Source organism: Pantherophis guttatus, chromosome 1 (assembly GCF_059756535.1).
Source record: "Pantherophis guttatus breed Tessera chromosome 1, ASM5975653v1, whole genome shotgun sequence".
NCBI classification, from domain to species: Eukaryota; Metazoa; Chordata; class Lepidosauria; order Squamata; family Colubridae; genus Pantherophis; species Pantherophis guttatus.
The window spans coordinates 110,101,621-110,129,602 of NC_142063.1; the positions used below are offsets into that span (position 1 = coordinate 110,101,621).

Genomic DNA, 27,982 nt, shown 5'->3' on the forward strand with positions numbered 1-27,982 from the left:
CTTCTTTTTCCAAGTGGACCTCAAATTAATATTTTAATTACATGCTAATCCCTTCAGGTAAATCAAGGTGTTATTGACTCTTTTCTCAAGCTATCCAGTCAGCTTCATGACTGAACCAAGCTTTCAACCACAATATTTCAAATCCAACACTGCATTCAGGAGCCTGTTGAATCCTAATTCAAGATGTTGATCTTGAGTTGACCCACACCTGTATCAGTTTGAATACAGAAGTAAATGCAGAATGTACATTGCATGCAAATGCAAATATATAACTACCCACAGTGTCATTTTTCATCAAGGCCTTTGGAGGTTTATATGAAAATAAAGTTAAAGACATTATAAGACATTATAAAAGACATTATAAAAACAAATTGTCCAAAAGGCAATATGCTTCACATTTTTCTGTATTGTTCTTATTACCTTGTTAAAAGTAAAAATAAAAAAGAATAACATTAATTTGGATGTTTATAAATATATGAATGGAATACATTGGCTAGATTTTGCTGATAACCAGCAGTGGGAGATAAAAGATGTTTAAGAAGTATGCAACGTTGGTGAATTAAGACTGTTCTTTAAACAAATATGTCTTATCAAAGAATAATTTTTTTTTGATGTTCAAGAAGCCCAGCTTCCTAAAAGGAACATTCGTTAACTATAATCTCATTTAAAATTATGGCAACAAAAATAAAATCAGTTATTAAAAGCTTGGTGGAAAATCTCAGTAATAGGAATGACAATATTAGACACAGTTAAATTTTGTAACAAATTTGTGAATTTAAGACGCACGAAGTCATTAGTAAAAAGAAAGTTACCTCTTGTTCAGTTACTAAATGATGGTATATGATAAAGATTAACTGAGCAAGATAGCAGAAGAAAAATTGGGATAGAAATTAAAAATGGAAAAAAGTATAGCAATGAGACTAAAGTCTTGAACATAGATTTTTGCTCAGTATGCTCTTTATTGAGCCAATTTGGTGTAGTGGTTTAAGCATCAGGCTAGAAACTGGGAGACTGTGAGTTCTAGTCCCACCTTCAGATACGAAGCCAGCTGGATGATCTTGGGCCATTCTCCCTTTTAGTCCTAGGAAGGAGGCAATGACAAACCACTTCCAAAATCTTGCCAAGAAAACTGCAGAAACTTGTCCCAGGAATTGCCAGGTGTCAATACTGACTCAAATTATCATATTTTGGGTGCATTATAGAAAGACCTAGTTCTCTTGAAAAGTCCGTAATGCTGGGAAAGATACCATAGAAGGAAAGAGAAAAAGTTGATCAGTAGCAAGATGGATGGCCTTAGTTACACCAACAATTAGTACCCTGTTGGAAGACCTGAAGGACCAACTTGGGGACAGGTTGTCCTGGAAAAAAATCTATGTGGTTGCCAAGAGTCTACCCCAACTTGATAGCATTTATTCAATTGATAAATCTCAGGGAATATCTTATAATAGCAATTAAACTATTTATTGCCATAAAGCCCAAGTACAAGTTCAATATGATACTCAGATCAGATTTTATAAAAAATAGCTTGATACCATCCCTATAATCTAAATTTTGAGAACTATCTTCCAGAAAAACATTTTCTCTTAAACATTCTTTGCTTGGAAGCTGGTATAAATAAAACTGAAAGTGATGTAATTTAATACACTCAACTACTGGCTAAAAGCAGTCTTCTGTTTCAGAAGATTAGAGAGAAGAGATCCATTCTGCTTAAGTTGAATTAGTGTAGGTAATTGGAGAATGATACACTAGCCTTAGGCCCTGCCCAAGCCAAAGTCAAGCTAAAGCAAAAAATAATAGAGAAATATAGGAAGCTCAACCATATGTGCCTCTAGAAATCTAGTTAGGTGCTCAGCTCTTCAGTTTCAGTCATATTAGAGACGGCTTGAAATGTGTAAATATAGATTGCTATGGTACTAGCATGATCTATTATTTTACCCATTGCTGTCTTGAAAGGGAAGTGTAGGAAGATTTCTTATAGTGAACAGTTTTGCCTGCACAGAATAGCAAATATTCATTTTTTTCTGTCCCACCCATTTATAGGGATGTAGGGGCTTATTCTGTAGGTCACTGATGGTTAACCTTTTCGGCACCAAGTGGCGAAACTGGAGTGTGCGCGTGCTGGAGTGTCAGAACCTGGAAGAGAGCAGATGTCCGGCGCCCATGCACGTGACAGAACCCGGAAGAGCAGCTGGCGCATGCCCACCGAGAGGGGTCTCCGTGCCACCTCTGGCACAAGTGCCATAGGTTCACCATCACGGCTGTACTTCAGCTCCAAGATTGCTGCATCAGTCTTGTGAGATCAAAGGAAAATTTTGATTTGGGTGACAGGATTATAACACCCTTTCAGCTGAACTGAGTTCATTTCATTGCAGCAGCAGTGGAGGCAGGATGATTTTGGTGGGAAAAATATTTCTGTTTTTTGTTGTATCAGGTTTTGCAGTGACTTGATATTCCAATTCACAGTGCGATCCTAATGTTAAAATTGTTAACTTGTGTTAGAATTGCTTCACCAAGTGCACTTTAACACCCAGAAAATGTGCTTACCAAAACATTTGAAGCATATAATAAGTTGTTCTAGCATGAATGGGATTTTTTTGTAATTTATACGTCAATTGTAATGGTAATTACGTACCATATTTGTCTGAAACAAAGATGCCCTGAAATTAAAATAACTTTCTCCCAAGGGGAGAGTGGTCAGCAAAACCTATATGAGAACCAACTTCCTTATCTTATTCATCTTGACAGCTCTAGCTGAAACCAGCTCTGGGGATTTCTCTTAATTTTGTTCTGATTCTGTGCATATCTCACACTGGTATGTGTGTGCAGGTTTACATATATAGTAGTCCTTAACCTATGACCACAATTGAGCCCAAAATTTATGTTGTTAAGTGAGAAATTTGTTAAGTGAGTTTGGCCCCATTTTACGACTTTTCTTGCTGGATTTGTTAAGTGAATCACTGCAGTTGTTAAATTAGTAACATAGTTGTTAAGTGAATCTGGTTTCCCTATTTGGTTAAGGATCTGGATCACATGACCCTGGGGCACTGCAACTGTCATAAATGTGAGTCAGTTGTCAAGCATCCAAATGTCAATCATGTGGCCATGGGGATGCTGCAATGGTTATAAGTGTGTAAAATGGTCATAAGTCACTTTTTTCAGTGATGATGTAACTTTGAACGGTCACTAAATGAACTGTTGCAAGTTAAGGACTACCTGAACTTACTAGGGAAAAATAGAAATACACTAACTGAATTCATAATTTATTATTATTTTTTTATTTTATTAGATTTATATACCGCCCTACTCCCGAAGGACTCAGTTGTTAATGAACAACTAAAATGAATTGCCTGTAAAATAAGGTACCTTGTTTGTAAAATGATCTTGATCTCCACATGTCAGTATTCTAGGGTTAGAAATTTGACTACAAGGAAGAGGGGATCAACCTATTCTCCAAAGTGCCTAAAGGCAGGACAAGAAGCAATGGATGGAAACTAATCAAGGAGAAAACCAACCTAGAACTAAGGAGAAATTTGCCTTCAGAACTTGTGGGTGCTCCTATACTGGGGGTTTTTAAGAAGAGATTGGACAACCAAACATTGGTCTGAAATGTTATAGGGTTTCCTGCTTGAGCAGAGGATTGGACCAGAAGATTTCCAAGATTCCCTTCTAACTCTGTTATTCTATTATTCTGGGAATAAAGAATGCAGACAGTTGCTTGAATCAGAGATGAAGTTTCTAGAGTAGAACATGCTGAGTCAGCTGTTGGAAGCAGCTATACCAGGTCCTTTATGTCGAGTGGGTGTCAAACTCAAGGCTTAAATCTGGCCTGCGGGGCCGACCTGGAAATAGCAAAGGATCAGCCTGCAGTGCCTCTGGCAGCCAAAATGGGGTGCGGAGGGGCCTCGTGTGGCCTCCCATGTCCCATTTTGGCCAGCAAGATGCAGGAGGCGTCCACCCTGGCCGGCCTGTGGAGAACTACAATGCTGATCCAGCCCTCAAAGAAATCCAATTTGAGACCCCTGATGTAGAAAAACCTTGCCTTTGTTACTTGAAAATACACAGAAATGTGCCCATACTCTAGGAATTCCAAGAAAGTACACTTAGCTTGATTTCCTTGAGGGACCACTCTGGAGTTAGGTACCCTGCTGTGTTGTGGTTTCCACACACATTGTGTACCATACTCCTTTCCAGGAGAAAGTAAAAAAAACCAAGAAAAATCCACAATGAAGATGGATTGAGAGGCGAATTGCGCTGGGGAGGGGGAAAAAAAAGACAAACCCCATTTTGGCAGAACAAGATCTAATTTACTAGACAGGTTGCCTATTTTCTTCCTATCTCGCTCCTATTCTGGTGTAAATCAATCCCTCTTCTTACTACCAAGTAAATATAGTTGTTCAGTGGAGTGGGCAGTTGCATGAAACCTTTTGCAAGTATAAAATTGGAAAGGAATAATTTGGATAAACTGGGAAGTGAGATAGAAGGAATCATCGTTGCAAAATATACTAACAATGAAGTATGTTTGTAATTAGTTATGTTACATCAAATTGCTAACAGAAGTAATATTCTAAAATGTTTATTGTCACCAATTAATCTGGTACGCTATAAACATTGGGATGCTTCCCATCCCCATCCCCCTTCCCCCATCTAATTGTGATTATTTGAAATTGGTAGAAATTAGCAAGGACTCTTTAGTATCCTTGGGTTTCTAATAGTTTCTGACTCCAATGAGGTTTATTACCCAATTAATTAATTAAGCATAATAACAAATGTGGTTATAAGGTTTGAGGAGATATATATATATGTTTACTTGCATGATGGATTGACATTGCAAAATAAAAGTTGCATAGTGTGATCAGCCCAATGCTTATCCAGTATCGATCTTCCAGTATGATCCCTGCACCAAGGATGTCTTCCATCCTTTTATCCTTTAAAAACCTCTAAATCAGAGGTGTTCATTGAGGGCTGCATCAGGGTTGTGTTTGATCTCAGGTGGGGGACTGGGGGGGGGCGTGGCCAGGATGGGTGTGGCCAGCTCAACATCACTTGTGTCGGGTGCCTGTGGTGGCCTGAGCGCTCTGCCAGCGAAAACGGACTCATGAGCTCCGTTTTCGGCTGGGACGGCCTCCTGCAACCCTCTGCAAGTGAAAACAGAGCTCGGGAGGACCTCCCGCAGCCTTCTGTTTTCGCTGGCAAACACACCATGGGCTGGTCCTTCGCTGTTTCCAAGGTGACCCCGCAGGCCAGATCTAAGCACCCTGCGGGCTGGATCCAGCCCCCAGGCCTTGAGTTTGACAACCTGCTCTAAATGGTCTAGATCCGTAATGGCGAACTTACGGCACACGTGCCGGAAACGGCATGCAGAGCATCTCTCTGGGCATGCCAGCTGTCACCCATTGCTCTTTCTGGTTCCAGCACATGCATGCACGCTGGCCAGCTGGTCTTCGCATGCGCGCCAGAAGACCAGATGACCAGCGCGCGCATATGCATGCTGGAAACCGGAAGCTCAGCTTCCTGGCATGCACATGCGTGCCAGGGAACTGCTCTTCCGGTCTCCAGTGCTCCCGCGTGCGTGCTCCGGTTTCAGCACTTGTTGCCGAAAAGGTTCACCAACACTGGTCCATATTACTTCTTTAGGAAGAACCTGGGTGATAGGTTAGAAACCTGCTAGGAGAAGCGAGAAAGAAGTATGAAATGCCATCTTTTTACCTTATTGAAGGTCTTTATCCTATAGAGCAGGGTATTCTGGGCATTTCAAAGCAGAGAGGAGAGATAGGCCAAGGAATTTTCTTTCGGAATATCTGCACTTGTAAAGTGCTGGATTCAGGGCTCAGGGGAGAGAAGATATAATATTACGACTCGGGCTACTGACTGTATTTGGCAGAAGAAAAGAAATGGCTGATTTATAAATCATGCAGTGAGAATTATTCAGAGAGTTTCATTATAGCCAATTAGAAGCATTCTAGGATGTGTAAGCTTGTGCAATAAAACAGCACATGTTGTTTCATAGACAGAAGGCATATGGAATTCCAAGACTGCTGATAGGAAAGCTCAATTTGGGAAAGGTATGTAAGCTTCCCCTTCCCCAAGTTTTGCATCAAATGTTTCTGTTTCATCAGTTCCAACTTCTCCATTTTGAGCGAGAAAACCTGAGGGAAGTTTCTACATCACAGGTTCCCCCTCTCTCAAAACAACCTGTCTATTTTTTTTTTCTGCATACGTTCCTTGCTGAACTCAGGAATTTGGGGAGTTGAAGTTCACAGGTCGTAATGGATGCATAGTTGCCCACCCCTGGTTTTTTGTTTTTTTTTATATATCAACTCCATCTCCCTGCAGGATCTTATCAGTATAAATCAAAAGAAATAGCAAAGGTTTTAATTCGATGCTATGTATCCATAAACTGCTTTCTTATCCATTTTCTCTCTTGCTAACCCCAATCTATTAAGTCTAGTTCAGGGGGAAAGTGATCCTTAACAGTTAATTTCATGCTCTTTATGTGTAAAATGTTAATATGATGAACATATTATGATCGTCTGCGACAATGTTACGATCATGAAGCTTTCAAACAAGCTGCAAAATAATCTTTGGGGGGTGGGGATTAGCAAAGCTCTGATGGGGTAGAATTTTAGTATTCGAATCACAACTTTCACATACCAGCAAGGAAGTTTTCTCATCATAATGTCATTGAAATAGTGCCTCTTCTGGGCTTTTGTTCTTAGCTACAGTATTACTTGGAAGCCAAGAAACACATTTGTTTCCAAAGCATTCGTACATCCATTGCTTCAGTGGTGCTGAAAATTGAGAATTGATTTTACCAGTTGGACTTGCTAATTAATATTGAAGGACATCTGTCTTACCCTTTATTCCCCTTCCTTGCCCCAATTCTTTACATGTGGTCTCAGCATTAATAACACTTAGTGCTAATGCTTATCAATAATTCAAAACCAGCTCTACAGAAATGTCAAAGTAAGTTCAATTATTCCTCTCTTTCCCCCTTCTAAAATGATTATGGTACTTTGAGCACTATTTATTTTGTTCCAATCTTATTATTTTCAAAAGCTGCAGGCACTTTTGAATTAAGGGATAGTATAGAAATATGTGAAAAGTAGAATATCAAGTATTGTATATAACAAAATCCAAGAGAGTTTTAGATGCTACTGCTGGGACGATGATTATCAGTAAGATTGTACAATGCTCCATGTTGTCATAAAAGACTTCTAGTTACCTGTTAGTGAGATTGAGAATATCTTGATCTGTTTAGTTATCTTCTGTTTAGAGTATCTTAAGGTAATTATTGACTGGGCTGAAGGAAAAAAACTTGAGGCTTAAGGGCTAAACCCTAACTCTAACCTAAATGACACGTTTTAGGTTAAACCATCAAATTATTGCCTATTATCATAATTTAATTTTAAGTATGTCATGCAAACTCTGTCATTGTAATCCATCTTTGTTTGTTTATTTATTTATAATTAATTATTTATTAATTTATAAAAATTTATAGGCAGCTCATCTTACCTCAAGGTAATTCTTTTAAAGGTTAGTGCTTAACTCTATGCCTTCTGTTTCATTAAGTTTGACTGCAGGCTTTTTTAAAAAAAGCTGATTAAAAATGAACTTATTGGAAAAATACCACTCACATAAAATGAAGAGGCAATTGCCTGTGTAGCTTGCTTCAGATTTGTTTATTTTAACATGTTTAATCAACAACTAATGCTGTCTTTTTATCATCTAAAGGCAATGGAAGACAGTTTAACAGAAAATTTAGATAACTGCTTGTGGACAGTGTTTTGTATAAAATTTGGAAATAATTTTAAAAAGCTTTGAGAAACTCCCACAAATGAGGTCTACTTGACAAAGAAAATCAAACATTCTGAATTCAAAATCCATATTATTACACAACCATCCCTAAGAAATACATCTCTGTTTGTATGTATATGTTATTCTTACCATGAGTTCATATTCTTTTAAATGCTGAACATTCCAAGAGAACAAAGAATGAATCAAAGGAATATTTTTTCTGCCAGTTTTTTAATATGAATAGGTCTTGACTAGGACCAAGGGTAAATTATTTAAAAGGTGAAAAATCTCTTTGTAATTAATTTATCTTATCGGGTGTTATATGTTCCCACAGTGTATTGCACAATGCCTTGGGCACAGTTGGACAGTCTTATTGTATATAAAAGTTATATTTCAGATGCATGGTGAGCTTTATTGGTTCTCTCTTCACTTTTATGAGGTTCCATTAAAACGAATACTTTAGGCCATTTATTACCTGGCATTAAAGCAAAAGAGTTTTAACTGTGAGACAGCTCTGGACTTGCTTCGTATTTCATCTAACAGTTTTGTGAGCTGTGTTGAACATACCGGAATGGCATAGGCATCAGCAATTTTCCTTTCTCTTTCACATCCTTTCTCTATGCATCATTTTTCTGGTCTGATTATAGACTGTCCTTTAGCATTTTTTGGACCAAAACCTTAGCAGTACTAAAAAGGGTTTGCCCAGTGGTGAAATGTAAAGTTTGTTTCTACCGGTTCTGTGGGCATGGCTTGGTGGGTGGGTGGGGGGTAATATGATTGAGTGGGCATGGCCAACTTTTTTTTTTTTTTTTTACTTTTAAAACCATTTTTTCTACAACCTCTTCAGCTGAAGAGGTTGTAAAAAAAAATGCTTTTAAAAGCCTCTGACGATCCCAGCTGACTTATCTGATTGGCAGAGGTTTTCTTTTTTTTTTAAGCCTCTGACGATCACAGCTGACTTGCCTGATCAGCAGAGGCTTTCTTTTTTTAAAAAAAACAACATTTTTTCTATAACCTCTTCGGCCGAAGAGGTTGTAGAAAAAAATGCTTTTAAAAGCCTCTGATGATCCCAGCTGAGCTGCGTGATCATCAGAGGCTTTTTTTTTACTTTTAAAAGCATTTTTTCGGCCAAAGAGGTTGTAGAAAAAATGCTTTTAAAAATATAAAAAAAAGCCTCTGATGATTGCACGGCTCAGCTGGGGAATGGGTTGGGGGGGCAGGGATTTGTTCTCAGAACCACCCGCCTCCATTGCTACCGGATCAGGCGATCCGGTCCGAACCAGGAGCATTTCACCCCTGGGTTTGCCGTGTTTAAAAATAACCAGATGATTTCATGGTGGTTGGATTGTACTTGCAGAGGGCCTGGAGTAAAACCTTGAAGATTGTAATGATCACACTTGAGAGAGGCAGAGACAGAGTAGGACAGACAGCTCATTCAGGTCCTTCATGGTCTCTCGGAAAATTGCAGTATTATTTAACATGATATTCTTCCAGGCCAGCATGAAGCAATGCCATTAAAGTCATGTTCCGGTAGCTAAAGACTATGAAGGTTTGAATAGGGAAGAATAAGCTCAGATTCACCTTTAGGATCACTGAGTGACTTTGAGTGTTTAGACCTCTTAATAATGGTGATTTCCCATTTTTGGCCATGAAAAGGGTTACACTATCTGGTTTGGATCTAGTGTGCAATCTGGGGTTCCTCTTGGATTTACAGCTTCTGCTGAAGCATGAAAAGACAGCTTTGGTCAGGCAGGCTTTGAACAAGTTCATTCTGTGCACAAAGTTGTGCCCTTTGCTGCTGTTTGAGATCCTTCTTATTGGTCACTCATGCCCCTGATCACTTTGCAGATAAAACTATTTCAATACACTATACATGGAGTTGCCCTTAAAAATCCACAAGCTACTTGGTAGCAAATGTAGTACAGGTAGTCCTTGACTTACAGCTATTCAAAGTTACAACAGCATTGAAAAAAGTGACACATGATCATTGTTCACACTTATGACTGTTGCAGCATCTCCATGGTTGTGATCAAAATTCATGTGCTTGGCAACTGATTCCTATTTATGATGCTTGCAGTGTCCCAGAGTCTTGTGATCACTTTTTGTGGCCTTCTGACAAGCAAAGTCAATGAAGTCAGATTCGCTTAATAACCATTTTACTAACTTCACAAATGCAGCAATTCGCTTAACAACTGTGGTAAGAAAGGTCGTAAAATGGGACAAAACTCACTTAACCCGGACCACCCCGGACCACCCCAATGATGCCCTTTAAGTGATGTCCCGGTGCCTGGAGGCTGTGCGGATCTGGATGAGGAGAAACAGACTCAGGCTCAACCCATCCAAGACCGAGTGGCTGTGGTTTCCGGCGTCCAGATATAGTCAGTTGAAGCCATCGCTGACTATTGGGGGCGAGTCGTTGGACCCCATGGAGAGGGCTCGCAATTTGGGCGTCCTCCTGGATTAACGGCTATCTTTAGAAGAGCATTTGACGTCCGTGACCGGGAGGACTTTTCATCAGGTTCGCCTGATCCACCAGTTGCGTCCCTTTCTAGATCGGGACTCCTTACGCACAGTCACTCATGCCCTCGTCACTTCCCGCCTGGACTACTGTAATGCTCTCTACATGGGGCTCCCCTTGAGGATCATCCGGAGGCTCCAACTGGTGCAGAGTGCGGCCGCGCGGGTGGTGGAGCGACGTGGCGTTCCCATGTAACACCTCTCCTGCGCGAGCTGCACTGGCTCCCAGTAGTCTTCCAGGTGCGCTTCAAGGTTTTGGTCACCACCTTTAGAGCGCTCCATGGCTTAGGACCTGGTTATTTATGGGACTGTCTGCTGCCACCAATAGCCTCCCACCAGCCAGTACGCTCTCATAGAGAGGGGCTCCTGTGGGTGCCGTTGGCCAAACAGTGTCGACTGGCGGCCCCTAGGGGGAGAGCCTTCTCTGTGGGAGCACCTGCTATCTGGAACGAGCTCCCCCCGGAGATACGGAGGATCCCGGATCTACGCACCTTTCGCCGCGCTCTTAAGACTTTCCTATTTCAACAGGCCGGCCTGGCCTAACTTTTTTTTTCCCTTTTTAATTCAAATGATGAATTTTAAATTTGTCTTAAAACATTAGGGTTGTTTAAATTGTCATGGGCCAAATTATTTAATCAGATTTTATACTGTTTTTAAATTTTGTAATTTATGTGTTTTATCTGGCTGTTCACCGCCCTGAGTCCTGCGGAAGTAGGGTGGTATATAAATCTAATAAAATAAAAAAAAAATTAACAACTGTCTTGGCCAACAACAGACATTTTGGGCTCAATTGTGGTTGTAGGTCGAGGACTATCTATAATGTGGTCAACAATAAATGGCCTGGGCCATGTCTATATAACACCAAGGCTCCGTGAACTGAACTGGCTATCATCTGGCTTCTAAGTGCAATTCAAGGTGCTGATTGTCATGTTTAAAGCCTTACATGGTCGATAACCCTAAAAGATTATTTGGGAGTGGGCCATGTCCCCTGATTTCTCTTCATCTGGGTAAGATTCAGCAGAATTGGCTCTCTCTTGTCTAGCCAATCCAGCAGCGTAATCCAATAGGACTCAGGACGCAGTCCTTCAGTGTCACAGCACTTGTCCTCTGGAACAGCATCACCCTCAAGATTTGCATGTACCTCCCCCCCACCCCCATAATGGCCTTTAAAAGAGCCTTAAAAACACGGCTCCTTCTCCAGACCTTGAGTTAAATGATTGGGGGATACTGTTGTCTATTTTATCTGTATGGATATAGGAGAGTTGGTTGTTGTTCCCTCCACCTGATTCTATTGTTGGGGTTTTATTTTGACTTTTGCTGTTTTATGTGTAAAGCGATCCAGAATAATTAAGAGTTGAGCAGCCTGAAAAATAAATGAATAAATAAATACATTTTATATAGAGATGGAATTTTCTTTAGGTGCAGTCTGATATCTCTAGCTAACCAGAAGTCCACCCGAGGAATTCCAGAGCTCTTGGCTAGACTGAAATGTTGAAACATCCTTGCAGAAGACAATGACAACAAACTATTTCCATAATATAGATGCATGCGTTCAACAGGAGTCAAGCTCAACTTCTCATTGACCCCACTACAAGCCCATGGCATTTGGGCTTATATTATAAAACCATAGATAACACTTTCCCCCCCCATTTTTTGTGAGCACTGTATCTGTTGTTCTTTACTGCTAACAGCTGACTGACATTTTCTCCATACAGATGCTGCTTGGGCCAGAACTTTAGAAATGAAACTTTACTTGACACTTTCCCATCATTTATTAGGTTTTCTGTTCCAAGCTTTAGATATTGCCAAGAATGCAGTTGCTGTGTGATACAGTCTCTATCTAGAAGTTTATACTATTGTGTAACATTTGATGTGTTTAGGTTCCATTGCCTTTGGTGAATTATGCGGTTGTATCCCTTGTACATTATGGAAGGAGAGAAATGCAAGTGAATATTCAGAAACTCCTGCATGTAAATCAGAATGTGAATCATATTCAGTTACACATTATAAGCATCCCTTAAAAAAACTCCTCTAAATATGACAGGCAGTGATGGAAGCAAAGCAACCAGTGTGGCCTTTGTTACAGTCCTTGAATGCCTTTTTCTTTTTCACTTTGTTTTTATTACTCCCTTGGTGCAGGGCTGCTGCACAAGGTCTTTCTCTTAGCTTAATGGAACGTCTGATTCAGAAATGGGGAGACCGTGTTGTGAAGATGCTCACTGTGCAGTACCGAATGCACCAAGCTATAATGCAATGGGCTTCCACTGAGATGTATGACGGTCATCTATCAGCTCACTCTTCTGTTGCACAACATTTACTGAAGTAAGTGATCGATGGCTTACTTGCTTTCTTTTTTTCTGCCCAAATGTTAAATTGATGCTGTCTTTTAATATTTCAAGCTAATGCAGACTTCTCCTGACAGCACTAAATATTTTCCTCTAGCTCTGTTCTAGCAAATAGACTTTTGCCCCATTTTCAACTGGCAAATAGCTGATTTCTGCACTGAAGGTTACAGCATGCAAGTTTTGTTCAACAGCTGAAGACGTGTTGTGGACTTGAAATTGTTGTCATTGTTGGCCCACCAGCTATCATGGTGTTAAGTTTGCTAATATCTCTTCCAGAAAATTTTTATTGAAAGTTGGAAGAGAATATTAGCTTCCTATTTCTCTAATTTGCCTTGACTCTTGCTTCTTTCCTTTTCTGGAGATCGTCCTGGGGTATTTTACAATAAACAAAACTTCTCCTACCTAGAAAGGGAAGGGAGTGGGATATCACCCTGTTTAAAAGAGAAGTAGTTTCAACCTTGACACTGTCTGGCTGTTGGTTGACTCTCAGGTAAACACAGAGGAGTTTACCTATTGATTACAGTAATATTCCTGACTCATTCATTAGCAATAACAATAACACTTAGACTTATATACTGCTTTACAATGCTTTACAGCCCTCTCTAAGCGATTTTACAGAGTCAGCCTATTGCCCCCAACAATTTGGGTCCTCATTTTACCCACCTTGGAAGGATGGAATGTTAAGTCAACCTTGAGCCTGGTGAGATTTGAACTGCCAAATTGCAGGCAGCCAGCAGTCAGCAGAAGTAGCCTGCAGTACTGCACTCTAACCACTGCGCCACCATGGCTCATTTATTCATTCAAGTCAAAGCATCACCTAAAGTACAAGAAGAAAAGCAACAGAGATGCCTAGGGCCCAAAACCCACCTATATGGGTTTTGGGCCCTAGGCATGCCTTGAAGGAGAGGTCCCCACTTTGGGACCACACTTGATTTCTAAAATGTAAGCATTCAAAGTTTATTTATAGTCCAAGAGCAAACATATGGAAAAAGAACAGCAGTACAATTCATATTATAAAAGGATTTTAAAAATTGTAAGAAAATCCTGAGACAATACCCAGTAGTTAATAACATGATGGAGGAACCAGACAGTTTTTAAGATAGAAATTTTGAAACTTTCTTATAGATTTCTGAAGACGGGTCACAAAAAGAAGATTCATGGTCTCTTGATCACAATGGCAATGTGACCAGGAAATATCAAGTTCTATCATCATTGGGTATACAGTGGACATTTTACTAGAAAATGTGAAACAGATTCTACTTCCATGTCTGAAAACAACTATGGCTTTCATGTGGAAGATTTAAATATCTGCAAGTTTTTGCTCTAATAGATAATGCCCAGTCAGGCTATTGTAATAGTGTCCTATGAGGGCTATATAGAACTTTGAAGAAATATCTAGGGATAGGCCAGAGAAGAGAGATAATTGTGTTATCACTAATATGCCTTCTTAGGGCTGCATAGAACTATCTAGCATGGTGAGATGAACCAAGCTATTTCCTTCTTAGGCTTTCCTCAGCCAAATCCTAGGACAAGAAAATTGGGCCCAAGGGAAGTGCAGCCAAGTTCCGGTCAAATTGCAACATAAGAAATTGAACGAGGAACTTGCAATAAGATTTTTTTAAAAATTTGACTGAATTGCTTTTAATCCAGAAGACCTCCTTGTAGGTACATCTGAGCACTATATAGCATCATGCCCGCAACTTTAATTTTATATAGTTTAATAGCTTCTGAGAGATCATTGTTTCCAGATTGATCTGCAAATTTAGTAATTGCAAGGGATGCTTTTTGGATTCTTGCTAGTAGCTCTCTTGCGTGAATAGACTTGCAAGTAGAAGATTTAAAATAGACATCTAGATACTTAAAAGATTTAACCTGCCTGATAGGTTTGCTGCTAATCATCCTATTAGAGCTTTAAAGTGTCTCCTAGAGAATACTAATATCTTTGTTTTAGAATAATTTATTTTGAGGCATTCTCTGGAGCAGTAAAGCAGTAGAGTTTTAAGGTGTCTTTGAGGGTCTACTTGGTTTAGAGAGTAGGACTTCATCTTCACCATTGAGAAGAATAGAGATGGGGTGGTGGGCAAGGCAGGGTGAATGGAATTCTAGGTTAGCAGACTTAATAATATTGTTGAACTAAAAATTGAACTAGTCTTGTTTAAGATCTTGCAAGTAGAGACACATTTAGTTAAGTCATCAGCAATATTGCCCTTAACTTGAATAGTAATGCCATGATGCAATAACATTATTAGTTTAAGAAGATGGTGTTGTAGTAACTAATTTCTTTAGAGTTTTTCTCATGGTATTAAATCACACTCTGCCCCCGCCTCAATAATGTGCTTGGTTTTTGCCTTACTGTGTTCAAAGAAGCATGCACAATTGCAGTTTTAATATCCATTTCACTATTAAGGAAATGTATAAATAATTCTAACTGGATTCAGCATGATGTTAGCATTTTTATAAAATATGTACCATCATATTCCCAGTGAAATTTTGTAAAACACTTAACACTGGCTCAATTGCATCTTTGCTTTCAGCTTTTTGAATACATGGGGAAAACATTATTTGGTTTTGCTCTTACTGATAACACATTCATCTTAACTTTTCTCACAACCCAGCACTGTTTACATAAATAGCCAAAACCTCTGATCATACAGTGTGTGTCTTTCTTTTTAAATTCACATTTTTAACCAATTCTCTTTTGCATTCCTTAATAACTACTGATGGTACTGTGAGAATTGGTTTGCTATCCCAGTAGCTTTAATCTCATAAAGATTGTATCTAAATTTTGAAGGGAGAGTTATTTGACATAAAGATTCTTTTGGCATGATTTTCTCTGCAGATGGAATTATTTTAAAAGAACCAAAATGGAGTTGAAAAAAGAGTATAAGTAGAGAAAAACAAAAGCTTCAGTAATCTGTTGGCATTGTCTCTGTATATCGACTAATATGTGAGAGACCAGCTCTGCATCTGAAGCCTTGCAGTAGAACAATGGATAATGCTGAAATATTTGGTTTTTTTAAAAAATCAGTACTGTAATTGCTTACTTCTCCATCCAGAACAAAGAATTGGTCTTTGGGGAGCATACTACTAAGAAGAACTTGCAAATGCAGTTTTGAACAAATTATGTCCATTAAACTTAACATTATAGTCAGAGATCTTCAAAGAAGATTGCTTCAGCGCATATTCATGCTGACAAACCTCCATCCTTTTCGGTTGGTGGGAAGTTTGTGGTCATTTCCACTTTTAGCTTACAATGTTTTCTCTTATATGTAGACCAACAATCTGTACTAAATAGTAACTAGAGTTTAAAATATGTTAACTTTAAGCTACGATTTCTGAAATTACTTTGGTTGAACCAATACAATTAATATTAATCACAGTTCCTGGGCAATCCAAAATTGTAACTTGGTTATTTAATACTTAAAAATTTAATACTTTTAATACTTAATAACGGGAGCAACAACTTCTTAATTTGGAGAAGGGGTTTGAAACAACTCTATCCTTCATGTGCTATAGAGAATTTCTTCATAGTTGTGACAAGTCAAGCCATATTTGTATTACTCCTGTTTGTCTATATACTGGCAAGGATCAATACACTTGCACGTATCAATTGCTTTGACATTTGACAAACGAAACATAATGCCAAGGGATAGATAATGGTGCCAGAAAGAGCTGGGCTACCAAACCTGCAGGTTTGATGGGTTTTTGTTCCCCAGGAGTCATTGATGGGAGAGAAGGTAAACCTCTCTTTTGCATCTTTGTATTTTCCTTTGCACCCCCCCTACAATTATGTCCGTTCATGTGTTGTTATGATCTTACATTCTGAATCCTTTCTTATCAATAGCTTCTGTACGTGACCAAGATTTTAAAAAATGAATTACATTCTCATACTTCAAATCCTTTTTTTGGGGGGGGGGGATTTTTTATTTTTAAACAAAACTTAAAACATAAAACAATTATCATCCATTACAATTACAGAAAGTGTATTGATCGGTTACAAATCTTTTATGCTTAATCCTCTATCCAATATTTTCTTATTTAACAGTTTATTACATTATTATTCTCATTTATCAATTATTTAACAGTAAATTGTCCTCTATAAGGGGGGAAAAAAACCCTTTATATGTTTTATTATCTTATCCATTTCATATTTCATATTTCATTTCCATTCTTTCTTGTCTAACCATTGATAAAATAAATCCCATATCAAATAATATTGTTTATCTTCTTGTTCCCTAATTTCAAATGTCAATTTATTCATTTCAGCACACTGCAAAATTTTCTTGATAACGTCGTCATCCGTGGGTATCTTCTCACCTTTCCAATTTCTAGCAAATACAATTCTAGCCGCCGTTAAAACATTCACAATTAAATATCTGATTTCTCTATTGTATATTTCTGGTAAAATCCCCAATCATACTTCAAATCCTATCCATCCTTGGATCCCTTAAAATTATTTTCATGTGTTTGCTCAGAGATTAGATATATAAGGAACAACTGTAGTTCTGTAATGTTGATGATTAATATGTCTCTTCTAAGTACAAATAACATCTTTTTGCAGTTATTAGACCCACAGAGTGTATCTTTTCCTAATATCACAGCTGTCTCCAATAATAAATCTTTTGTCTCTGAGCAAAGGAAGTAGTTGTGTTCTGTGAAAGCTTTTGTCTATAATTTTATTTTTTGCTTTCATTGAACTGCCCTGTTCTGTAATTTGCTTGATATATGTGTTACTAGAAGCATCTACTGTTAAACAGGAACACCATATGTGCTAATTTGTGTTCCCATCAGGCTGCATGTATTGTTTCTTTCCACATAATAACTTAGAATGGGTTCTGAGATCTCATAGTTGCAGAGAGAGAATAAAATGACCTTACAGCTTCTTGCAAAAGTAGTTTGTGTCATTCTTTTTAATAATTTGACAGAGACTTGCCAGGAGTGGCCCCCACAGAAGAGACCAGTATCCCATTGCTGCTTATAGATACAGCTGGTTGTGGCTTATTTGAACTTGAAGTGGAAGAAGAACAATCTAGAGGAAACCCAGGTACCATCATTTACTCTGCTTCATGATTTTTCTTTCTTGAGTGGCATCTTCAAAAAACTGCCTTTTCAGTTTATATTACCTGTATAGTGATTTTGTAATACCAGCCAATGCAAAAGTTTCCTTGTACCAGAAAAGTATGGTAAAAATTGAGTTATTGACATATTATACCCATGATCACAGGTACAATTCCTGTGGAAATTGTTGAACATGTCTGGAAATTTCTTGCATGTCATGCTTGAATTACATATGTTATATCCTTGAAGCAGATGAATCGCCTATTTAAATATTTAATTATTTTAAACTGCTTTTAAATTTTGTATGTTTTGTTTTTTACTTTGGCTGTTCACCGCCCTGAGTCCTATTTGGAGAAGGGCGGTATAGAAATAGGAACAAACAAACAAACAAACAAATAAATAAATAAGCCATGGCTTCCAAGGCTGTTTTTAGAGTTTTGTTTCTAGGTGGGGTTTTTTTTTTTTTTTTTGATCCAAATGTAAGTGATAATGTTAGAGAAAAGTTATTTCTCAGTTGCTGTGCCTATTAATGGCATTTGGAATGGACAAGTAAATAAGCCAATCAGAAAGCGGCTAATGGGTTTGAAACTCCCTGGATTTTATATTCCCTCCCCTAACTGTCACTGTGACAGTATAAAAGGAGATTTCTGACAGAAAACTATTATCAGTTAGAAGTCAGTAAGTAGTCAGTTGTCAGTTAGAGGGCAGCTCTGCAGTTCTAATGTCAGTTACAAGTCAGTTAGAGGGCAGCTCTAAAGGGCAGTTCTGCAGTCAGTATGCAGTTTAAAGGCAGTTCTGAAGACAGTTAGTCATCAGTAAATTGGCAGTTAGGAGAGTTCTGATTAGGGATCAGAGGTAGATCTGATGTTTTAAAAGAATCCTTCTTCTGAGGAAGAATAGCCAGAACTATAAAAACATAGAGTGATTACTTATATATATCTGACAGGATATTAAAGAAAAGGATTGACATACTATTTAGTATTTGAATAGATATTGTTTTTATTATTATGTAAATAAAAACAGTTTATTGTGAACTGCTAGTAAGTCTCATTTGTTATAGTAGATTGTTATAGAGATAAGGTTTTACGGTACATTGATTTAACCTCCACGACAGATAACTATGAAAGAAACAGATGTTGACATACCAAAACTTCCATCCACCTCACACTTTACTATAGTATAACTAATGAATCGATATAAAACATACAACGGAGCAAGAAAGAGACAGAAGGTAGTACAATTTTGGTAGTGACTAGAAGTAGCAAAATCCTAAATATTATTTTGTTTCATAAGCTTGAACTTTGTACCCCCGTAGTTAAGAGTTACAGAATTTTAAATTGGGCTTCAGGTGTAGCCTGAAAAAATAGAAACCAATGTTGCAATGAAATGACTGCGCATGCGCATGGGATTGAAGCAGTTTGCAAAACTGACATGAGGCCTTTAAAAAGAAGGAGCTGCTTTAACAATTCAGAAAGAGAACTTTCCTATGCATTCCCATGAATTAAGTGAATGAAACCTAGCCTTGGTGGAACAAAAGGCTACTAAACTGGTAGAAAACATGCTCATGGGTTTTAGGTGGAAATCAATTGTGGTGGGTTATAATTAACTTAGCTTGGAAATTTTATGAGAATAAAGAATGCATGCCAAAATTGAATAACCAATAGTATGTATTTTAGAAGCTGTTCAAACTTATGTTTGCTCTGACATGCCACTGTTTTTCTGGCATCTATTTTTCCCCCTGTTTTTTCCACTGCCCACTGTTGTTCCTGGCGTCTATTTTTTACCATATGTACATAGGGTTGCAGCCCTAAATAGTCTCACATGGGCATTGATGCATAAGTGAATGTCAAATGGTCTGCAGTATTATGTTTCATTCCCACTTTTTAACCAGAAAAGGCTCTGAAAAGTTATAGTAATGTAATCCGTATCTGTCTCGTTAGACACATTCAAGGATACTTTTTTTATATATGCAGGAACATTTGATTCTCTGAACTTGAATAAGGCTGCTTATGTAAGTTTGAAATAATGTCAGGTTTTTGAGCAATTCTGCAAAATAGATGAATCTGCTAGGAGAATCTTTATAACATATTGATTTCTTGCCTGTTTAAACACAAAAGGAATCAGATCCTTTTTAGAATCATGAAACTGAATAATAAACATGAACAATATGGAAAAGTGTTTATTGTTCTTTTAACTAGAGGAACAATAGCTGGTGATGGGGAAGAAAAAAATATCCATGTATTCATCTTGTTATATGAAAGAACTGGGGAGTGGGGGGGGGAATGGAGAATTTTAAATTCTCTAGATACTGTTAAATTCCGTTTTGCTTTAAAAGAGATCAGGGAAGGTGGGAGTTGTAGCCTCTTACCTTCTGGATCACCACATGAAATAATTTAAAAAATAACCTTCTGAATGAGCACAGATTTCTTACCTCTGCCCTAAGCTCAAATACAAAGTTGGGATGACGTTCTAAATAACAGGTAGGAGTAGAGGCTCCCATGGCTGAAAGCCCAGACCAATCTACTGGTCTCCAGCTAGACAACTTACATCTTGATAACAGCTGGGCAAATTGTATGGACAGTTACCAGCGATGCTTGTCATATCTTGTTGCTGAAGTTTAAATATCTTTCTACATACACAATTGGCTCTGAAGCAACAGGAAAGATATCAGCTTTCAGCTAGGAATATTGAACTGGCTTCATATCCATTCTGTTTGTGGCACAGCAGAGTTGAGAGAGCTTTCACTTTTAACTGTCTTGGCACATCACACTTTGTCCAGTTTTGAGCAAACAAAGGCACAAACCTATGCAGTTTGTACATCAAGAACTAAAGAGAATTTCGGAAATATTATTCAAAAGCCATAAGTCTTAGAATCCATGTTTCTGAATAATATTTAGTGACATTTTCCAAAGCAGCAATATGTCTATGTGGTTTGTTTTATGCTTAGAAGAAGGATAGGTCAATGCTCAAACATTGAGTAAGACTTTCTTAATAAATAGTGGATCTTGCTTTATGGAACCGGCTCCTTCGTTGCCGTCCTTGAGTTTCAGAAAGCCTATCAGAATGATTTTACGTCAGCAGGCCTTTGCACTCTGGAGTTTTAGCATACATCTATTTTATTTGCATTTATGATGTTTCATTACTATAATTTCAGTTTGGTTTTCTAGGTAGGAAATACTTATTCGGTATTAGTTTATAAACTAATAAACTAAATGGGGCAGTTTATAAACACTACAAATAAAGTAGCTTTTTTTTTTTAAAAAAAAAGCTACATTGTACATTGTTTACAATGTAAGTATATGACACATGTGAATGAGGACCATTTTATGTTTTAGTGTGTACATATACTCTTGCTAACTGTGCCAAGAAACAGTTGTGGACAACTCTTTCCTCATGTGGTGACCAGCGAGAGCCTGGTGAATGAATAAATGGAACAAAAGAATGTTTCTTGGTTTGCCATATGCCCAACCACAGATCATCATCTAAATCAAGAACATAAATCCTTAGCAAGGTGACCTATGGCAGTGGTCCCCAACCTTTTTATCGCCGCGGCCCGCTGAGCGCGTGCAGGGGTGGGGGCACGGCCCAGGAGCTTTTGCGCACGGCCCATTGCGCACGGCCCAGGAGCTTTTGCGCACGGCCCAGGAGCCTTTGCGCTGCAGCGTTCATGTCCCCCGGCCGCTGCGCGGCCCGGTGCCAGGTACTCCACGGCCCGGCACCGGTCCGCGGACCGGGGGTTGGGGACCACTGACCTATGGCATAGCTGCTGTATTAGGAAAATGGCAATTCTTTAGCAGTGGGAAACCCACATAATGAAAAAATATATTTTCTTTTGGCTTCCTGTAATCTTTGAATTCTTAGCAAATAAATCTGTGCTTAAATATTAAATGATTATACACACAGTGCTGTTTTTTTTTTTTTTTTAATTTAGAATGTGAAGTGAAGTTTACAGGTCGGTTTGGTTTTCTAATTGAATCTGCCTGCCTGCTTCTTCAACCTTAAAGTTGCTTGTTCCTTGTTCCCAGGTGAGGTACAGCTTACCAGTTTGCATATAGATGCTTTGATAGAAGCTGGTGTGAAAGCAAAAGATGTAGCTGTCATTGCTCCTTACAATCTTCAGGTTAGTGCATCTACTACCATATACTAAGAAATATGTCATGTTGAATAAAAATTGAAAACTTAAGTACAAAATTATAGAAGGAAATATGCTGGCATTGATGATGTTATCTAGTTTGGTATTGAACTGTCTGAAAGAAAATCACCAAGCTTAGAGAGCACCAGTAACCCCATAGTAAGTACAAAAGAAAATGAAACTGATTTGAATCTTCAGGGACCTAAATTATTCTCACTAATAGTAACTTCAGTGAGGTAGAGGCAGAACTTTATTCTATTTTCTTGATCTATGAGGACTTACATGCTTTGCGTGCTGTTTGGTGTAGACCTAACTACTGCTTCCAGCATCTGCTGGTCTATAGTAAATTAGGAAGATCTCCATTCCTCCATCCAGGATGTAGGTCCTACCTCACCAGTTCAGAAATAGTAGAATGAACATCAGATATAGCTTTTTGTTCCTTTTTCTAGGCAACAGCCTACCTTCTAAGATATAAGATGCTTAATTTCTCTTGGAAGGAGAAGACTTTTTCAGTAAGATGGCATTCATTTCCTGTACCAATAAGTGCTTTGTTTTCCAGGTGGACATGCTAAGAAAACATCTGTATCAGAAGTATCCAGAGCTAGAGATTAAATCAGTGGATGGCTTCCAAGGAAGAGAAAAGGAAGCAGTTGTTCTTTCTTTTGTAAGATCCAATAGAAAAGGTAAATCGGTCATAATCTACAGCCATGCACAATGAAAGCAAGGAATTTACAAGAAGCACTGATGCTACTGCATGTTTATGTGGTTGTGACTGATTCATGGTTTTGGCTGGGGAATTAAAAAGAACATTATGATTTTCTATATAATTCTTTTCAAACAGAGACCAGAATGGCGAACAGTAAGAAAATGATAAAATAATTGAGTCAACCTTTTTGGTAATTATGATGACTGCCGTTCAGTTTAAAATACTGTCTTGCAGCCACATGAATAATAACTATTCAGATGACTGTGAATGTAACTCAAAAGATGTTTCTAAAGTCTGTAAATATTTTTCTTCTTTCCCATTATAATAGTGGAGCATGATATGGAGAGGGGTTTCTTCTCTGCTTCATATGGTTGCTGGAGAGAAAAATTGCCTCCCTGTTTAAAATAGATAAGCAAATTGTGGTTCATTGTTGTCTATGTATTATGTCTTCCGATATGGTTTTGACACTTGGTAATTACTTCCCAGGTTAGGCTTCTCGAGCACAAATTGGTGACTCACATATTTTAATGTGCCCTTTAATGTTTATTTTTCCATTTGTCTTCTGCCTAGCTCCTTATATAGGACTCAACCCCATCGGTTAAGTAGCTGAGTTGACTCATCCTGGCATTTGCTATCTGTTATTATAAAATCTAAAAAAATCTGGAGATCAGAAATAACTTCTAGAAAAGGCTTTGTCATTTCTAGCTATTTATTCAGTCTTGGATGATGCTTTTTTTAAAGATTATGCTAAATATTTTTCTGACCTTTATCAGACTTGTTAATAATTAGAAATGAGCAAAACGCATTTGCAATACTTCAAGAAACCTTCCTTATGTTAAATTCTGCTTGTCAGATACAGCTCCAGTCTCAGAGCAGTTCTATTGTGGACAAAAACTTTATAAAACTTATTTAATCAACATGAGCAGTCAATATGCTTTTCCTCACCATTGTGAAACAAAATGAACACTTGAACATCTTTCAGAAGTCATATCAAGTGCTAAAAATTCTTATTTTTCTAGCTCCTGGCCGTTTATTGAATTTTGCTTTCCTTATTTAAAAGTAAAATGGGTTTCTCAGAAAAATATATTAAAATAATATTGCAACCTATCCAAAGCTTCAATGTTCCTTGGGCTAGATTATTGACTAAAAAAGTGCCTTTCTGGAAATTAATGACCTTATAAGTAAATTTCAAGCACTGAAATGAAAACAAGCCTGAATTTAAGCATTTCTCCTCTCCCTTACTTTTACTTTTCAAAAAACTAAGGAGGGCCTTCTGAGATCCTTCGAACCCCTCTTTTTCTTCTGTGGGCTGAGGTATGATGGTTGTCTAGGCTGAGGCTTTTCCCTCTGTCTATAAAGTCACTTCCACAGATCATTGGTCTATAAAACAAGTTATCACTGTGTCAAAATGGTGTCCATAAACACTGTCAAGTGCATCTGATCTTTGTCATACACTGGATTAGGTATGGTTTTGGGTGATTATGAGACTTGGCTACATATGTTTTCTACTTTGAAGTTGTCAACATGAGCATTCAGTTTGAAATTTGGCACAGGCAATGACACTCCCACCTCAGATTTCATAGTTTTACAATAATGATAATAAGGAAGCTATAATATGACTGTTGAAATCTTGATGGGATCTGCTTATACAGGCCCTTGGTGCTGAAAATGTGTTTGGATTTGTTTGTAAATAAATAAACTTGTGCCTACACTCTGTTCATGTGTTCAATCCATTTTGGAAATGTCATTCTTGGGCAATAGTTTAGATAATTAAAGAAAGACGCAATCTACTTCACCAAATCCCATGGAGTTCAGTCTAACTTGCTTCTGAGGAAATATGCTTGCAATAAAACTGCCTCTATTATCATTACTTTACATGGTCTGCAAAGCTCTGCATCCTGACTTACTGTTTTTATGATGTGTAGGTGAAGTGGGATTCCTCGCCGAAGACAGGAGAATAAATGTTGCAATTACCCGGGCCCGACGTCATGTGGCTGTAATCTGTGACTCTCGCACTGTTAGCAATCACAGTTTTCTTAAACGGCTGGTGGAGTATATGAACACCCATGGAGAAGTGCGCACAGCCTTTGAATATCTGGATGATATTGTACCCGGAAACTACACTCCCAAGAGTTCTTTGGGTCCCCGTAACCAGGAAAAGAGACTTAAATGCAACATTGGTCCAGTCCCAAAGGCTCTTGGAGAGAAGCCAAAAGGAAGGCCTGCCCAAAAGCCTAAAGAGAGGCTAACAGAATGTTCCCTGGAAAACACGGGCAAAGTCACAACATCAAAAACCAAAGAGAATGAAAACTCATTTAAACATAAAGCAAGAATATTGGAGTTTCTGGATAGTAGTGAGGTCCAACTGGATTTCCCTTCCTCTTTAAACGCTCACGATAGAATGCTTATCCATCAGTTGGCTGAAGAATACGGGCTGCAGCACATGAGCACAGGAGAAGGCAGCGCACGACACATAAGTATTCGTAGGAGAGATTCTCCCACAGAATTATCTTTGGGAGGTACTGTAGTTTGTCAACCTGAATTAATTCAAGGCTGTCCAAAAGAAATAGATGCAGGCAGTGAAGAGAGGGAGAGCGGTGCTGGCCCAGGGGCCACAGACCTAAAAACGTTGCATGTGGAACGGATGAAAAGAGAGAGAGAGAAGAAAGAAGAGAGAGTGAAACAAAGCCGAGAATCCAATGTAAATCTTCAGGAAATAATTGGAAAGAAAGAAAAAGATGTTGGAGGTAAAGAATCCATTTTAAAAAGTTTAAAAGATACCCCTTTCATTCTTTTTTAATCCGCTGTTTATCCTGTTTTTCTTTGCAATCCCTATATAGATTCTCTCCTGACAAAGGTAGTGTATCCTTTGAGGAGCTTTGGGGAAATTTTAAACCAAAACACAGCCAACAGAATTCTCTGCTTTAAATATCAAGCCTCCTGTTTTTATACAGTGCTTACAGAAGGAGTTGCTAGAAGCAGGCTTACTTCTAAAACACAACTACTTTTGAGAGCAACCACTAATTTTAGATCTAGGAAGCACAGTGCGTTTTCCACAAATAGGCTTCTTTTGAAAATGTCAGCCAAATATTTGTCCTGGCTTTTGGATATACAGTACATGGATTTCCCCCAAAATCAGTATCTCTGAAATTATCACAACAGATGACCTAGGGCACGACATGGGCTTGCTTTGTGCAGTTGGATGATTGATTAGAACATTTTGAGGAGACAAAGTACAGATCCTTAGCTGACACCAAGCTGAGCCAGACTACATAAATATCCTCTAACATACCCTACTTGTCTTTCTCGGATGTTTATGTTCACATAGAGGCTATACATGAGCTTGCCAATACAAATGAAAAAGTGGTATCAATTGAAAAGAAAAACTTCCTTTGCCTTGTTAGGAAGGTGTGTGTGCGCAAGCACCTGAGTATTTGCACATACTCTAATGTACCCATTTCCCATGATTGATTCTTTGGGGGGGGGGCTATGAAACCACTTAATATGTACATAGATACCTTCTGAAATTCACATCCTCCAAGATTTCTAAAGAGGAAGAAAATCCCCTCTGGTACATTGATAAGTCTGCTATAAAATACAGAGGCAATTAGATTTATTGGGCATGGGAATAAACCTGTATCCAGGCAGTGCCTTTGATTTTGATTCTAAAATCAAGAGTGTGGCCCCTAATTTTTGAATCAGTAACATTGTCTGGAGCAGCCTTCTTAAACTATGACACCTTCCAGGTGTATGGGTTTCTATTGTTAGCAGCCCTAACCCTAATCCCTTTTCCTTCTTTAAAGTGTTCTCTAAAAGAGTTTCTAATTTAGTTGGGCAGCTTCAAAGATAGTTCAGCTAGTCTCAGGCAGTTTGTCTTCATATACACAAGCCAATGGGGAGTCTCCTCTAAGAGCACCAGACACGGCCCATATCAGATTAAGCTATGAGCAATCTGGCATCTGAGGAGCAATGATGAGCAATCTGGCACCTGAGGAGAAGAAGGGTGTCTTTGTTTTTAATTGTGTTTTCTGGATTGTGGTGAGCCACCTAGAGACATTGTCTGAAAATAGGCAGCCATGAACGTCCTATAAACAAACAAACAAACAAATCTCATTATTTCCACTCTATTATCATGCTTTGCCTACTCTTATTTGTCCACTTTATCTTACTGATTCCTTTTGAAGGAGAAGTTAGTGCTATCTGTTGGCCATCTGGTTGCAGAGGGCCAGCATACTGCCAGTGCTCTTTCAAGAGACAACTGGGCTTTCTTGTTTTTCTTTGAAGACCTTTCACTTCTCATCCAAGAAGCTTCTTCAGCTCTGACTGCATGGTGGGTCCTTCCATTCCTCACCCTTCCATTCCCCACCATCCAGTCACAGCTGAAGAAGCTTCTTGGATGAGAAGCGAAGCGTCTTCAAAGAAAAACCAGAAAGCCCAGTTGCCTCTTGAAAAAAGCACATTTGGGAAAATCATCAAACATTTAATCAACACAGCTGTGCCTCTTTATGTCCATAATAAAGTGTTGTGTGCAATCTTTTTGTTACTGCTCTCTAATTATTTTATACCCTTATACTTATTTAGGAAAGGCATCCAGTAAATCCAAAAAGGAAATTGAAGCCAAGGAAGATTTTGATGCTATGATCTCTGCGGCAATTAAAGCAGACAACACATGTGGCTTCTCCAAATGTAAAGCCAGTGTAACAACCCTGGGACAGCTGTGCCAGCATTGCAACAGACGCTACTGTCTCAGCCACCATATCCCAGAGGTACGCTTTGGTCTCTCCCCTGAAGCAGACAAAGCACATCCATTTTCTCACCTTTCCCAGGTTTTCAGAGCCAGCGTAATTTTCAGGTGAAATTGAGGTGCCATTTTTAAAGTATTCAGTGTAGTTGACTTTTTCAAGGAACCTCATCGTAATAAAGGTTGTGCAATAGCAATAGCAATAGCACTTAGACTTATATACCACTTTACAGTTCTTTACAGCCCTCTCTAAGCAGTTTACAGAGTCAGCATATTTTCCCCAACAATCTGGGTCCTCATTTTACCCACCTTGGAAGGATGGAAGGCTGAGTCAACCTTGAGCCTGGTGAGATTCGAACTGCCAAACTGCAGGCAGCTGGCGATCAGCAGAAGTAGTCTGCAGTACTGCATTCTAACCACTGCGCCATTGTGGCTCAGACTATAGGCCAGTGATGGCTAACCTTTTTGCCATCGTGTGCCAAAAGCAAGGGGAACGCAGGGGGGTTGTGCGCATGTGTGCCCGCATCCATAATTCAATGCACCCCACCCCCGCACATGTATGCACGACACCCCTTCTGTGCTCCCCCCACTTTTGGTGCACGATGGCACGGAGGGCTCTGTAGGCCTATTTTTCACCCTCCCCAGGCTCCCGAGGCTTTCTTGGAGCCTGGGGAGGGCAAAAATGGCCT

The 27,982-nt window shown here is 38.7% G+C and overlaps 1 protein-coding gene across 1 annotated transcript in view; it reads left to right on the forward strand.

The window, feature by feature from the left end:
* IGHMBP2 (immunoglobulin mu DNA binding protein 2) overlaps nucleotides 1-27,982 on the forward strand; it is a 74,773-nt gene that overhangs the window by 40,413 nt on the left and 6,378 nt on the right. The window contains exons 9-14 of the mRNA XM_034416721.3: nucleotides 12,451-12,633; nucleotides 17,582-17,700; nucleotides 21,740-21,834; nucleotides 22,406-22,529; nucleotides 24,478-25,299; nucleotides 27,134-27,318. Coding sequence (XP_034272612.1) covers nucleotides 12,451-12,633; nucleotides 17,582-17,700; nucleotides 21,740-21,834; nucleotides 22,406-22,529; nucleotides 24,478-25,299; nucleotides 27,134-27,318 — 1,528 coding nt within the window. The remainder of the gene's footprint in view (nucleotides 1-12,450; nucleotides 12,634-17,581; nucleotides 17,701-21,739; nucleotides 21,835-22,405; nucleotides 22,530-24,477; nucleotides 25,300-27,133; nucleotides 27,319-27,982) is intronic.